This window comes from Macrobrachium rosenbergii, chromosome 14 (genome assembly GCF_040412425.1).
Source record: "Macrobrachium rosenbergii isolate ZJJX-2024 chromosome 14, ASM4041242v1, whole genome shotgun sequence".
Classification (NCBI taxonomy): domain Eukaryota; kingdom Metazoa; phylum Arthropoda; class Malacostraca; order Decapoda; family Palaemonidae; genus Macrobrachium; species Macrobrachium rosenbergii.
Window position 1 is genome coordinate 26833472 of NC_089754.1, and position 14559 is coordinate 26848030.

At 39.3% G+C, this 14559-nt stretch overlaps 1 protein-coding gene across 4 annotated transcripts in view; it reads right to left on the minus strand.

Moving 5' to 3' along the window:
• Nucleotides 1–14559, minus strand: part of LOC136845829 (aprataxin and PNK-like factor) — a 39019-nt gene that overhangs the window by 21105 nt on the left and 3355 nt on the right. For all 4 annotated transcript variants that reach the window (XM_067116213.1, XM_067116211.1, XM_067116212.1 and 1 more), the window contains exons 3-6: nucleotides 14180–14251; nucleotides 7149–7270; nucleotides 5704–6094; nucleotides 826–1029 (exon numbers count right to left, since the gene is read on the minus strand). In XM_067116213.1, coding sequence (XP_066972314.1) covers nucleotides 826–1029; nucleotides 5704–6094; nucleotides 7149–7270; nucleotides 14180–14251 — 789 coding nt within the window. The remainder of the gene's footprint in view (nucleotides 1–825; nucleotides 1030–5703; nucleotides 6095–7148; nucleotides 7271–14179; nucleotides 14252–14559) is intronic.

Here is a 14559-nt window from a genome sequence, read left to right on the forward strand (position 1 = left end):
AAAAATGTATCACCTGGGACTTATATGGGAAGCTGAGGCACAGTCCAGTATCTGGTAGGTCATTGATTATCTAGACACTTTAGACCACCAGTGAATGTACCTGGCAAAACTCCATCATACTGTATTATTACCAGTATTTACTCAAGTATAATCATCATCATTATTAACATTAATGTCATTATGATTACTACTGTTATAATTATGAGTACTGTACTTTAATTAAAAAAAGGCATTTTCATAAGAACTGAAGCTGAATGTTCTGAGTTTGTATGCATGTCACTGTCTATTTCTGCCGTAAAAAGGCAGAACACATTAACTCCAAAAATATGATTTTCACAAATTGTAGTATCTATGAAGTCAGTAGAAACAGATGAATGTAGCTATAAGGCATAAATGTAGCTATAAGGCATGAATGTAGCTATAAGGCATGAATGTAGCTATAAGGCATGCGTAAGTAGCAAAAAAGCTTTGAGTACTCAAATCTTCAACTTCAATTTTCTCAAAACAAGGATTTTGGAGTTGAAGCTTTCATTTTCACATGGAAATATCTTTTATTAGTTTTTGTAATAAACTTGAAATTAAGGGGATAACAGTGGGTAACAACCAACTAACATCATTGGTCTATTGTTGCGCACCAAAAATTCCCAGTCATGCTCATGAGCCACTGCAAACAAGTATTACCATACCAACAACAACAGCAGAAATAGTGATAACAACCTACAGAGGGTAATTGAGGTTTTAATATTTAACCTTATTTTCAACGATTTCTTACTTTTAAAGTCTATTTTCTAAAAATCAAGATAACCTAAAAATTAATATTCCTACCTTAGGTACAGCTAATGAAACATCATTGCTATTCCTAGGAATTTTTGATGCCTTTATTTTCGTGGAGCTTGTTTTGCGTCTGCCACCATGAGAGGTAGTATGAGCTTCATTTTCTTTTCCTGGTGGTAACTTTTTCACCACTTCTGTACTCTTCAGCCAAGCAGGTAAATCTCTTCTTTTACTTGACACAGCCTCCTGGAGTTCCTGTTAAAAAGTAATTTCTAATCAATAACGCCCCTGAGGCCTTCTGCATATGAATATAGTATACAACTGGAAGTTACGAATACACATACCGGGTACGTGAATAATAAAATATTATAAAACATCTATTCTAGACCTTATAATGGCAGCAAACAACTATGATTTAACTAATTTGACCAGTGAAAATAATACAGGACAGTAAAATTCAACTGAACTCAACAAAACAAGAGGGCAATACAATAAAAAACTTTTTTTTTTACCAAACAAAATTCAGATAGTTTAACATAATACTGTACTTGTAAATTAAATCATCTGTCAATCTTGTATGCAAAAGTATGGACTTTTAAATCAACAGTATTTATATCAATACAGTGAGCCCCCCTATTCGTGAGGGATGCGTACCGCACACCCAACCCCCGCGAATAGCTAAAATCCACGAATACTTAAAACCCCTTTAAAAACACTTAGAACTGGCCATTTTGATAGTTTAAACAGAAGAAAAACCTGTAAAAATGCTTATACCTGAGTATTTTAATAGTTTTATCACAAAAAGTGCATTTATTCATGAAAATTATATGAAAATACAGTAATTAGTGAATATTTCTCAGTGAAAAATACTGCGAATGGGCGAATTTTCCACGAATAATGGGTAGATATGTTCCACAGAGAAACCCGCAAATGCGTGAGTCCGCGAATCGTGAGAACGCGAATACAGGGGTTTACTGTAACTGCTTTTGCTGTTAAGTCAAGTCTGTCTGTATAACCATTCAGTATAATGCATAACTTTTGAGTATAAATTCAAGTACGGAACAATCTTTTTGCATATAGCTAACAGCATATTCAATAGCTGGGCAAAAATACAGAAGCTCATTTAGTATACATATTTTTAATCGTGTCAAAAATTATTTTTTAATTTACTGTTTACTAGTTGGGTAATTATATATACTGCTACTTAGTCTATACTGGGCTTAAAAAGAGAGGTAGTAGATTCAGTACCCTTTGAGTACTTATAACTGTTTCCTAGTGTATTAACACAAATGGATAGCACCAACACGATTAGGGTAGCTCAAGTACAGGAAAAGCACACTTAATAGGACTGAAAGTATTACCTGAATACATTCATCCCCACTCTAATCAGGATGATAAGTCCTACCCCCAAAATCAGTGAATCCCTGGAATCCATGGGCCAGATCTAAGGGACAGGTCCCATCCATGAAATATCAACATGAGTAGTCATACTGATAGCTCTTGGGTTCAAACATTATCAGGTGGCTGATAATCCTGCCACTGCTCCCAATATTAGCTTTGCACGGGAATTAATATGGAAATATCCACGGGAACTCTAGTGCCTGCTGCAATACCCTTTCATATTTTACAAAGCATTAAAGTTCCATTAATATGGAAATATCCAATCTTAAATGGAAAGACATTTCAACTCAAGTTGGGGAAAAGACAAAGGACTGAAAACGAATGGGGTACAGTATAACAAAATTTTAGTGACTAGAGATGAAACAAAGGAAAAAGTAAAGGTAGGAAAGTGGCCATAAAGTTGTTATGGGAAAGGTTTGGAGGTGAGCTCTGTACAGTTTATCAAAAGTGGCCCTTGATGTCACGAGGGTTAATTACAAAATATACATGGAATAAGGATTTTTGATACCTAAATTATGTTACAAGAACAAATGAGGAAGAGAAGGGAGCCAAGAACCCTGTTGTGATAGATGGGCACGTCTTGGAAGAGGAAGAGCATTACTTTTATCTCGAGGACCCACTAGACAGGCAAGAGTTATGAGAGCATTAATAAAGAGAGTAACTGATAGCTGAAGCATAGGATGAAATGGAGAGAGATAGCTAGGCAACTAGTATATAAAATGTTCGATTAAAAGAAAAATCAAAGAATTATGATGGATACAAAAGGCCTGTACTACTTTATATATCTGAAACAGGCACTACAGAAAATTGAGATGCTGAAAAGTTTTCTTTGCAGAATGTTGACATTCAAAGCATGTTTGCGATGGGAAGATTGTACGAACAAGGAATTGATGGACCAATATGGTGCACAGAGGCTAGATAAAAACAGACTCAATTTTAAAAGAGTGATTTAACTTGGACATATTTTGAAAAGGATGAGGAACAGTTGATCAAAATGTCAGCAGATGTGGAAGCAGCCGGATGAAAAGTAAGATGGCTAAAGAAATCATGAAAAAATAGGATAAAATGAAAATCTAGACCTGATAGGACAGAAGAGAAGGGAGAGAACTCTAACATGTCTAATCCCATAAAGCGAGAAGCTGCCATGAAGACGTTTATGGTGATAATGGTTTGGGATACAAGACTGCTTGAAAACCAAAACAAAATTTCATCAGCTTTTCACAAGACTCAATTCTACAATTGTGCCTCCAGTAAGAACTAACTTCCAAATGTCCACCCCAAATAGGATAGAACCAACATGATTGGAGAGGCATATGTGTAACACTAAAACGCTTCCTAGGACTAAAAATATTACATGAATACAATCATCCCCAATCTTAATTATGTTGGAATCTACAGGTTAATCTTTGAGTTAACTTTACCTTTTAAATACATTATATGAGTTCATATTAACAATTTTCAAGTCCATCCATTATTGGATGTCTGACACTTTCAGCAACGTTCACACTATCAGCTTTGAATGCAAACTCAGCAAATTTCATGAAAGTGGGAAAATTTACCCTACTTGGGAAAAAGAGATGATAGTAATGGGTAGGACTTTGAGACATGTACCCTGGAATGATTTCTTGGTCAAGGGCACCCTCACCACATCTCTTTGGTTGTAAAGAAAACAAGTTTCTAGGATTGAAACTACTAAATTTCATTTTAAATTTGATGTTTCCCTCTAAAGGAGGAATGGCTGAGAAAATTGGCATACAGTATTTAGGTGGTCAACTATTCTTGAGTACACCAGACTATTTGGTGTAAGTCAGTAGAACATAAGCAATACCTACTTTTTAGACTGATCTGAAATGCTACAAGCCACTAATGTACATTACTTTTAATCAACTGAATGATGTAAAACACCACAATGAATATACAGTCGACCCCTGGTATTCGTGGGGGATGCGTACCACTTCACCCCACAAATAGCTAAAATCTGTGAATACTTAAAATGCCTCTAAAAACGCTTATAACTGCCTATTTTGATAGTTCAAAACAACAAAAAATCCTCTAAAAATGCTTATACCTGAATATTTTAACAGTTTTATCACAAAAAGTGCATCTAGTCATGAAAATTATATGAAAATACAGTAATCTGTGAATATTTCCCTATGAAAAATACCGCGACAAGGCGAATTTTCCGAGAATAATGTGTATATATGTTCCACAGAGAAATCAGCGAATCCAGAACGGCGAATAGGCGGGGGTCCACAGATATTAGGCAGCCACCATAAATGACTGATTGATTTCAAAGTTCTTGGACATCATGGTGTCAAAGGTCATTTATCTAGATTTCAATTATCAAGATAAAAGGATGGGAAAAGCTTGTTTCATTTTTATAAAAATTAAAAAATTTCTGTTTGCAGCTGCATTGGCATGGAATTGGGGTCTTTGAACCCAAACCAGTTTTGGAGCACTAATGTATCTCTCAAGCATCAACAAGCACACGAAATTGGAGCAGATCAAAAATCTCCAGTTGCATAAAAAATTCCATGCCTGTTAGTGATGGCTGACAAATATATTTTCATATCCATATGGTAAAAGTTTTTAGTTATGTAAGTCTTACTTCCCAGCAGTATGTAATATAACTTTCTGGATATAAGAAGCTTCTGGGCATTTAGTTTCAATGCAAAGCTTCTATAAATTTAGTTCTGTGTCAAATAAGTAACCCAATAAAGTTACCAATAAAAAAATCCATACTAGAAAACATGCTTCATCAACGTGAAATTCACTTGTACTGAGAGTATTAAATAAATACAACCGTCCTCACACTACTATTGCCAAAACCAGCCTACCCTTGGAATTCACAAGCTATGTCTACGGGGTATACCTGCCCTTGAGATATTAGTGAGAGTAACCATACTGATAACTCTTATGTCTAGCCATTATCAGAGGGTTAAATCACACTACAGCTCCCACTGTTAGATTCTCATGTGAACCTTAGTCCCTAACATGAAAGCAGAAATATAAGTGATTACAACGCCAAAAAAGCAAAGCATTGCAGGACATTTAGTTTTAAACCTGGGCAAAGGAATTACAGTGGTTCATCAAGAACCCTTTTGCCCATGAAATTGCTTCAACACAAAATACAGATATTCCATACTGAAGTCATGTGACTTCCACAAGGTAATCACTTCTTGAGAGAGCCATTAATCAGGACAAATTTTTTTTCAAGTAAAAAATCCAAACATTTACTCAACATGGCTCTTGGCCTTAAATCTGAATAAATCCCAGATGTTCAAGACACCCTTAACCACAGCTAGGTAGTCCTACTTTAAAGAGATACAGTCTCTAGATCTAGTGTCTGAAACTAGGAATGAGTCTTTCATATGTAAAAGCATGAAACAGTAGAAAAATACATAACAAACAATCATCAAAGGGTATCTTACAATATTTTGTATATAAATAAATCTTCTGTATCTAAATACAATTAAAGGTATATATTGTTAGAATTAAACATAAACTGTTATTAAATTACAATATTACCTTGGCAGATATGGTTCCTTGGGTTTTCCCAGAATCATCTATCTTGTTTACATTAACTTTGGCTGACAAAAGATCTTTTCCACTGGAACTTGAAGTATCATCAGCAGTGTCTTCATTTTTGTTAATCCGATCCTCAGACACTCTAAGATTACTGGTGGTTTCCCCATCAAACATTTTTACACTTGTATCTTTGGTCTTAACATTATTCGTAGAATCTTCAATGGAGGAGATATTCCCCACTGCATTACTCCTGTTTTCCTGATCTTTATCAGGTGGTTTAGAATCACTGGAATCTGGCTTGGATATGTCCCGTGTTTCATTGTCTGAAACTTTCCTCTTTCTATCCTTAGCTCTGGTCTTTTCTTCTTTACAAGAGCCTGGTAGATTAATCCTGTAGAATGTAAAGTTAATTAACAGCTTATGGGAACTTCAAACAATTTCAAAAAAGTCTATTGAGCATTTTTTTATTCACAAGAGTTGTAATTACTGGACCCGTTTGTACATTCCTATACCATTTATCTGTATTCTCACACAACATCATTATCTGTGCAATCATACTGTAGGCTCAAGAGGAAAGGAGAAAGCTGCTTGACAATGTTAAAAAAATATGAAATTTTCCTAAAATTCTATTCTTCACTAATGACATCACTATAGGCAGTCCCCAGCTGTCGGTGGGGGTTCCGTTCTGACGGCATGATGATAAGTGAAAATAGCCGATTTTCGGTTATCGGCGCCTCTGTTAGGTATGTATCGGCACCAACACATGAAATCAGCGCATATTGGCGTCAAAAATGGCAGATTTTTGTCGCTAGACAAGTGCCATAAAATCGGATCGCAGATAACCAGGGACTGCCTCTACATATCTATCGAAAATGAACTACCATCCAAGCCATGATACTTTTTCCCATTTATCAGGAAGATGCGTTTGCCAAAATCTGAAAAGTCCACACCTTTTAAGCAAAATAAAAAACATGTTGAACTTTTGAATTCAAACACAGGGACAGATTCTAGGTATACTAGAGCCCAACTCAACAACTAGGGTACTCCTAAGTTAATTAGTTACAAGACATACACATGGGAACAAAACAGAGTGAAAAGGCTTCAGATGATAATGAGTTAACCTTGGGTTATAATTCAATAAGATGAAAACAAGATCTCCATATAGTTACTGAAAAGATTGCTATATCTGATGACCAAAATTTTTTGGCATATTAGTTGTCAGTCTAAAGAAATACTATATTTAAGCTTTGATGTTACAGAAATTACTAAAACAGTGCTGTATAACAAAAAGAAATAATAAAGCTTTAAGATGGAGGTATTAGTAGGATAAAAATTACAGTGCTTAATACAATTAAAGAGTAAAACATTCTACAAGCATTTCTTAACAAACCCTTTGGTTAGGCAACAATCTTTAAGCAAATTATGTTATAAATATTGTTACTTACATGTACCAATATTTATCTTTCTGTAGCCCAAATTTGTCTCCATGTGAGAGAAAAAGAGCATCACCTTCTGTCATTTCCTTTATAACACCTTTAACTAAAGCGTAAGTTGGATTTTGATGAACCTGAAATATATAATAAATTACCAAAAGCTTAGACTGCTAGTTGTATTCATACAACAGCAACTGGATGAAGAAAATAATAAAAAAGTAGGCTTTACTCAAGATATCTCAGCTCAACTGATTCTTTGATGGGTTTCCATGGAACAGCCTCAAAATAGCAATGGTTATCAACATCAGAAAATAACTATAAGCTATAAACAACTTGAAATTATAATAAAAATGTTTCATAAACTATTCACTTAAACTATAACACATTCATTCCTATTTATCTTTTTTTACAATAATTTTTAATTGATAGTAATCTCCTGCTCACACAACAAACCAAATTTTATCACTCAGCCAATACACGAAAACATCTCCCAAGCCTCTGGAGGGAGGACACACACTTATTTCCCCAACACTCAAAGAAGCTAATTATATGATTAACTGCTAGTTGTCTGACCTGGTTATTGCCAGGGTCACTGACTCCAAAAAGCTTGTGACTTCTCATAAGGCAATAAGAAAGAAAATAAATTACAGTATACAGAGTAAATAAAACATATGAGAATATATATTACACCAACTGCTGCATATTCATATAAAGTTTATATATATGATTAAATTCAAGTAAAATAAGATAATGCTTGAGAACAAATGCTTTACAGATACAGGATTCAACCAAATCAGCACATTAGTTGCTGAGTGTATTCTCCCGAACCACTGACCATCTCCACAATCCTTCAAAGACAAAATCAATGTAATTGCTGATAGTCTTTGTGTGTAAGCGTAAAAATTGTAAAGCAAGAACTGCACAAGTGTTTGTGTTGTTTTATCATTTTCAGAATCATCATCCTTGTTCAACATCACTGGATCATCGTGTGAAAGATTTTGCTAAGTGGAAATGGATGTTATCCTATCATCCCATCCTTACTTATATGTCACCTATACTCTATCAATAATATTTGAAATACAGATCTTAGCAATCAAAGACATATCTCCTCAGTGTATACAGAATTTCATCTGGGTCAGGGACTGAAACTTTGCAAAATGCTTTTTCAGAGTCCAGCCCCGTGTCAGCCGGTGAAATTCCATTCATGCACGAATTTCTAGGTATAAATTGCTAGATATACCAGAGAAAAAAGAGCTTTCAGGAATGCTGGGGTTACTACCCCCAGATCGAGCGTCTTCTCCAAGGAAGACGTCGGTATAACCAAGGGTGAGTGAAAGGATCACAACCACGGAGCTACACTCGAAAGATATCCCTATGTTAAAACCCCCAGTAGAGAGCGGTGAGCCGTTACAGCTCCCACACACCGACGCCCGCCAGGCCGGCGCCACCAGCGCCACCTACCTCATTCCATTTTCTAGCAAGTGACTTGCTTCCAGCAGAATTTTGTGCTTGTGCCTTTTTTCGGATTTTTCATCTGTTTCAACATGTCTTCGAGCAGCTTTACCATCTCCAAGTTAAGTACCATCTTATTGTGGGGTTTTTTCGATATAATTGGCTGAAATTGTCTCCTTTTTCACAATTATGAGATCTTTGTTATGACGCCACGGCGTCCCCTACCAGCCATGTCGACCGCGAGGCGACCCCATCAGTTTTTTCTGTCGGGGTTGTCTCCTTGTCGTTATATTTTATCTGTTCCCCCGGTTCTCCTCCTGGCGGGTTTCCTGCGGTGGCCCCCCTTTTTTGAGTCTTATTAAATTTTCGATAGACCTATACGAGTCACTGTTAGGTTCCGTCGTGCCCCTTAGGTCTCCCCAGGCTGAGTTCTAGTTGGTATTACTTAATATTGAGTCTAATATTAAGACTATATTTTTTATTCTTGGCGTTGGTGCTCTTATATATATATTATTATTTTGTTACCACTTCGAGGTAGCGGCAGCCTTAGATCTAGCCGCTTCCCTGAGGTAGGCTACGCACCTCGCATGAGCACATTATTCTTAGAATTAATGATGGCCAGGCTCGAATGTAGGAAATTCATCTTTGCCGATGCCACCATTCGTCACGAGCCTAACAAGCTCATGAAGAGTTCGATCTGGGGACCTAACCTCTTCCCTGAAGAAGAGGTTACCAATGTACTCAGGGAGGCTACAAGAGCCAACCAGAGTCTGCGCTCTCGCTGGGGCATCTCAGCCTACAAGCGGAAGACCCCAGAATCTGGCGGCCCCCAGACGAAAGGAGGCAAGCGGTTCAGGAGGCACAAGAGACCCCATCATCAGGCGGTAGTCCAAGCCGTCCCGGTCTCGGCAGTGGCACAGCCCTCCACCTCGAAGGCCCATCCCCAACAATATGTGCTGGTTCAACCAGCCCATTCCCTTGCTGCACCTTCGTATGTTGCTTCGCCAGCATACAACCCAACCAATGAGGGCTGTGGATTCTTTCACGGCCTTAATAGGAGTGCACAGGGGGGAAGAGGTCGGGCCCCTTACAGAGGCAAATCCAACACCACCCCAAGAGGTAAACCTGGACGTGGTAGAGGGAACAAACCCGCTCCCTCCCACTGAGAACAAACAGGTAGGTGGTCGCCTGTATTGGTTCAGAGACCAGTGGTCCTTCAGCCCTTGGGCACACAGCATTGTGTCCAAAGGTTTAGGATGGAGCTGGACCAAAGACCCTCCTCCTCTGATCAGGTTTTACCAGCCACCCTCAAGAGTCCTACAGGACTACGTGGCGGAATTGCTCAACAAGCGAGCAATAAAGAAAGTAAGGCACCTAAAGTTTCAAGGCAGGTTATTCACTGTTCCCAAGAAAGACTCCGATCAGCAAAGAGTGATCCTGGATCTTTCGCATCTAAATCTCTACATAAAATGCGACAAATTTCGCATGCTTACGGTAGCACAGGTACGGACTCTACTTCCGCGTGGAGCCGTCACCACCTCTGCTCGATCTTTCAGGCGCTTACTATCACGTCCCGGTTGCGGAGCTTCTCTCCGTTCCTGGGTTTCAGACTCGGGAATCAAGCCTACTCCTTCAGGGTCATGCCTTTCGGTCTAAACATTGCACCCAGGATATTTACAAAGCTGGCGGACACGGTAGTTCAGCAACTCCAGTCGAGGATATCCCTAGCAGCATACCTAGACGATTGGATAATTTGGGCTCCAACAGTTCTAGAATGTCGGAAGGCCACGGCCACGGTCATCAACTTCCTGGAGTCGTTGGGTTTTCAGCTGAACAGAGAGAAGTCCCGCCTGACTCCGGAGTCCCGGTTTCAGTGGCTGGGTCTCCAGTGGGATCTGTCCTCTTACGTTATCCCTCCCGCCTCCCAAGCGGAAGGAGATAGCGTCCCTTACCAGGAAATTTCTGAAAAACAAATCAGCATCCCCACGGACCCAAGAAAGAATCCTTGGGTCTCTTCAATTTGCCTCAGTGATGGACCTGCTCTTAAAAGCAAAATTAAAAGACATAAACAGAGTGTGGCGGAGTCGAGCCAATGTCAAGCTCAGAGACAAGGTCTCCTCCATTCCCAGTTTTAAAGCGAGACTGCGGCCTTGGTCACAGTCGGTGGCCTGTCCAAGACAGTTCCACTCCAGTTTCCCCCTCCGGCGCTAGTAGTTCACACGGACGCTTCATTAAGCGGCTGGGGAGGATATTCGCCAAAACAAAAAGTACAAGGGACGTGGTCCACAGTGTTTCAGCGGTTCCATATAAACACCCTGGAAGCTATGGCGGTATTTCTAACCTTAAAGAAAATCCGCCCCCCCAGCTGGATTCATATCAGACTGGTATTGGACAGCGCAGTGGTAGTTCATTGCATCAACAGGGGCGGCTCCAAATCAGGTCGAGTGAACAGGTTATGGTTGCCATTTTCTCCCGGCGAACAAGCACAGCTGGCATCTGTCAGCCACCCACCTAGCGGGGTGCGGGCGTGGTGGCGGATTCCCTGTCCAGAACTACTCCGTTGGAGGCGGAGTGGTCTCTGGACGGAGAATCATTCAATTGGATTTGCCGCCAGGTTCCGGGTCTCCAAGTGGATCTGTTCGCGACGGAGAGCAACTTCAAGCTTCCCTGTTATGTGGCTCGAACCTGGACCCCAGGCGTGCGCCACGGACGCAATGACGATAGATTGGAACAATTGGGAGAAGATTTATCTGTTTCCCCCAATAAACTTGCTGTTGAAAGTATTACACAAACTCAGGACATTCAAAGGTCAACCAGCCCTGGTAGCCCGTATTGGCGAAGAGCAATTGGTTCCCTCTTCTTCAGGAACTGGGGTTGTGAAGTCTTCGGATTCCCAAGCCCAAACTGACCCAAACAGTACAAACCAAGACTGTGTCAGCTTCCTCAAGAATTCAGAATGCCCTAGTTTTATGGACTTTATAAAGTTCGCAGCTCAGAAGGGAGCAAACATTGACCCCGTTAACACTCTGTTTTTAAAATCAGACAAGAGAGATTCTACTCTCAGACAATATGACTCAGCAGTCAAAAAATTGGCCTCCTTTTTGAAGACATCTGAAGCCCAAACCATGACGACTAACCTAGCAGTTACCTTCTTTAGATCATTGTTTGAAAAAGGCCTTGTCCCGGCCACTATTACCACAGCCAAGTCAGCCCTGAAGAAGGTATTCTTATATGGTTTTAAAATTGACCTTACAGATTCCTACTTTTCATCTATTCCCAGAGCATGTGCTCGTCTGAGACCAAATATCACGCCCACAGTCTGTTACGTGGTTCCTCAATGATGTTCTTAAGTTAGCATCTGAGATTGACAACTATCAATGCTCTTATTTGGATCTGTTAAGGAAAACTTTATTTCTGATTAGCTTGGCTTCAGGTGCCAGAATCTCAGAGCTATCGGCTCTTGCTAGAGGTGATGATTTTGTTAATTTCCTCCCATCCGGAGAAGTCCTCCTTTCTCCTGATCCTAGATTTTTAGCTAAAAATGAAGACCCTCAAGACAGGTGGTCTCCTTGGAAGGTGGTGCCCCTTCCACAAGACCAGTCTTTATGCCCAGTTTATACCTTAAAGTCTTACCTTTTAAGAACTCCACAGTGTAAGTCGGGTCCTCTTTTTATCAGGGAGAAAGGTGGTACTCTATCGTTAAATGCAATAAGGCAACAAATTTTGTATTTCATTAAACAAGCTAACCCGGATTCAGTTCCTAAGGTTCATGATATTCGAGCAGTAGCTACTTCCACTAATTACTTTCATAATATGGATTTCTCAGAACTCTCCAAATACACGGGTTGGAAATCACCTCTAGTATTTAAACGCCACTATTTAAAATCACTCGAAGCCCTGAAATTTTCTACAGTAGCTGTGGGGAGTGTCATTTCCCCACTTTAATTAGCCATCATCCTTTATCCTTCCCCTAACCCCCCGCCCGCCTGCCTCATTTACTTCTCTGCTTGCCCTCCTGGTTGATCATGCCTCAATGCCTTGCTCCTCATATTGATATTATTATTGTCTCTGTTATGATTGGAAACTGTAATTTGACATGTGATTATGGATTGTCTTTGGGGTACTGGGCGGTTTTTATTTTGCTCCATGTACCCCATATATATATATATATATATATTTTCCCCATGTTGTATTTGTCTCTCTCGTGTGTAGCTATAAGGTTATGTTTCCTCTTTAGTCTAAGTATTTTTTGAATGTACATTATACCTTTGTAGTCTTAAGTATTTTTGATGTATTTCCCTGCCATGTTGTTGGCTATGTCAACTTCTACCCTAATGTTAAGATTTTTTACTGTACTTTTCGATTTAATATTCAATTTTTCATGTGAGAGATATCCTTATTAAAACCATTTTCATAGCTTGTGTTTTTCTTCAGGTTACCTTGTTTCCTCGTAGTTAGCAGTCTTGGCATGAGTCTCTATCACTATTTCACCGGCTGACACGGGGCTGGACTCAGAAAAGGGATTTTGGCAAAGGAAAAATCTATTTCTGAGGAAGGCCCCGTGTCACCCGGTGACCCTCCCAGAAGTACCTTCTGCTCCCCCCCTACTTGCATAGGTGGCGCTGGTGTCGCCGGCCTGGCGGGCGTCGGTGTGTGGGAGCTGTAACGGCTCACCGCTCTCTACTGGGGGTTTTAACATAGGGATATCTTTCGAGTGTAGCTCCGTGGTTGTGATCCTTTCACTCACCCTTGGTTATACCGACGTCTTCCTTGGAGAAGACGCTCGATCTGGGGGTAGTAACCCCAGCATTCGTGAAAGCTCTTTTTTCTCTGGTATATCTAGCAATTTATACCTAGAAATTCGTGCATGAATGGAATTTCACCGGCTGACACGGGGCTGGACTCAGAAATAGATTTTTCCTTTGTCAAAATCCCTTTGTTAAACTGAATTATTTTTCATAAGAGGGATGACTGTTTTTGCCACTTTAAAAAATCTAATTGTGTAATTCTTCTTAGTATCTATACTGGTGACCCCAAGAAACTTTAAAATTACAGCCCCATTCAGAGCTTAAGATAGTGAAAAGAGGGAGTCAGAGTTGTTGGGCAGCAGGAGAAAGAGATCCAGAAAATAAAGTAGATGAAGTACTGTACAAGCATCCCAAGGTGACACTGGGAAAAATACCCACAGTTACACTAAGAAATAATACTTAGAGATTGAACAGCAAAATTGAAGAGAGGAAGTAGGAATGGAAGTAAAGTAAAAGGCTAAAAAGCAGGTGCAGCTAGGGGCCAAATGGACACCAAACATACCCTTTAGCTATACATACAGTGCACCATGTGAGGTGAATTGAAGGCACTAGCCCCCTACAAGGTTTCAGTTGTGAGTTTGTTACTAAATCAGTAAAAGAAAAGGTAACTGTGCCCTAGAAATCTTTATCTATACATGTACTCTATTTACACTTGTTACAACCATGATCTGAGGATATTTACCAAGAACCATGGAGCCATGTAAAAAGTAGATTTATACACTATTACCTACATGCAATTAAAACACTTTGTTACTAAGAAACAGTATCAAAGCAAATTCTCACCGACGTCAGTGTAACACCATCATCATCCCAGTCAAGGTACGCATGTCGACGAGAGATTTTTTTCTCTCCACACTGAAACAAGCAAGGAAAAAACAAAACTTCAATATGCATTCACAAGAAAATAAATAGCACTGATTCACTAAAGGTTATTAATTTAACACTTGATTTTGAAGATCAACTAAGACTTAACATATGACCATATTTGCTTCTGACCACTTGACGGCCACCCTTAAAGTGTTTCCTCAACTCAATCCTAGAGATCATGTAGTGGTCCATTTTAGATATTAGATTTATTAAATATTAGAAAACTTACACAATAACCTATCTTGTTATTAAAATTATATTAATGATAATAAATTAGGCCTACATACCATTATTTT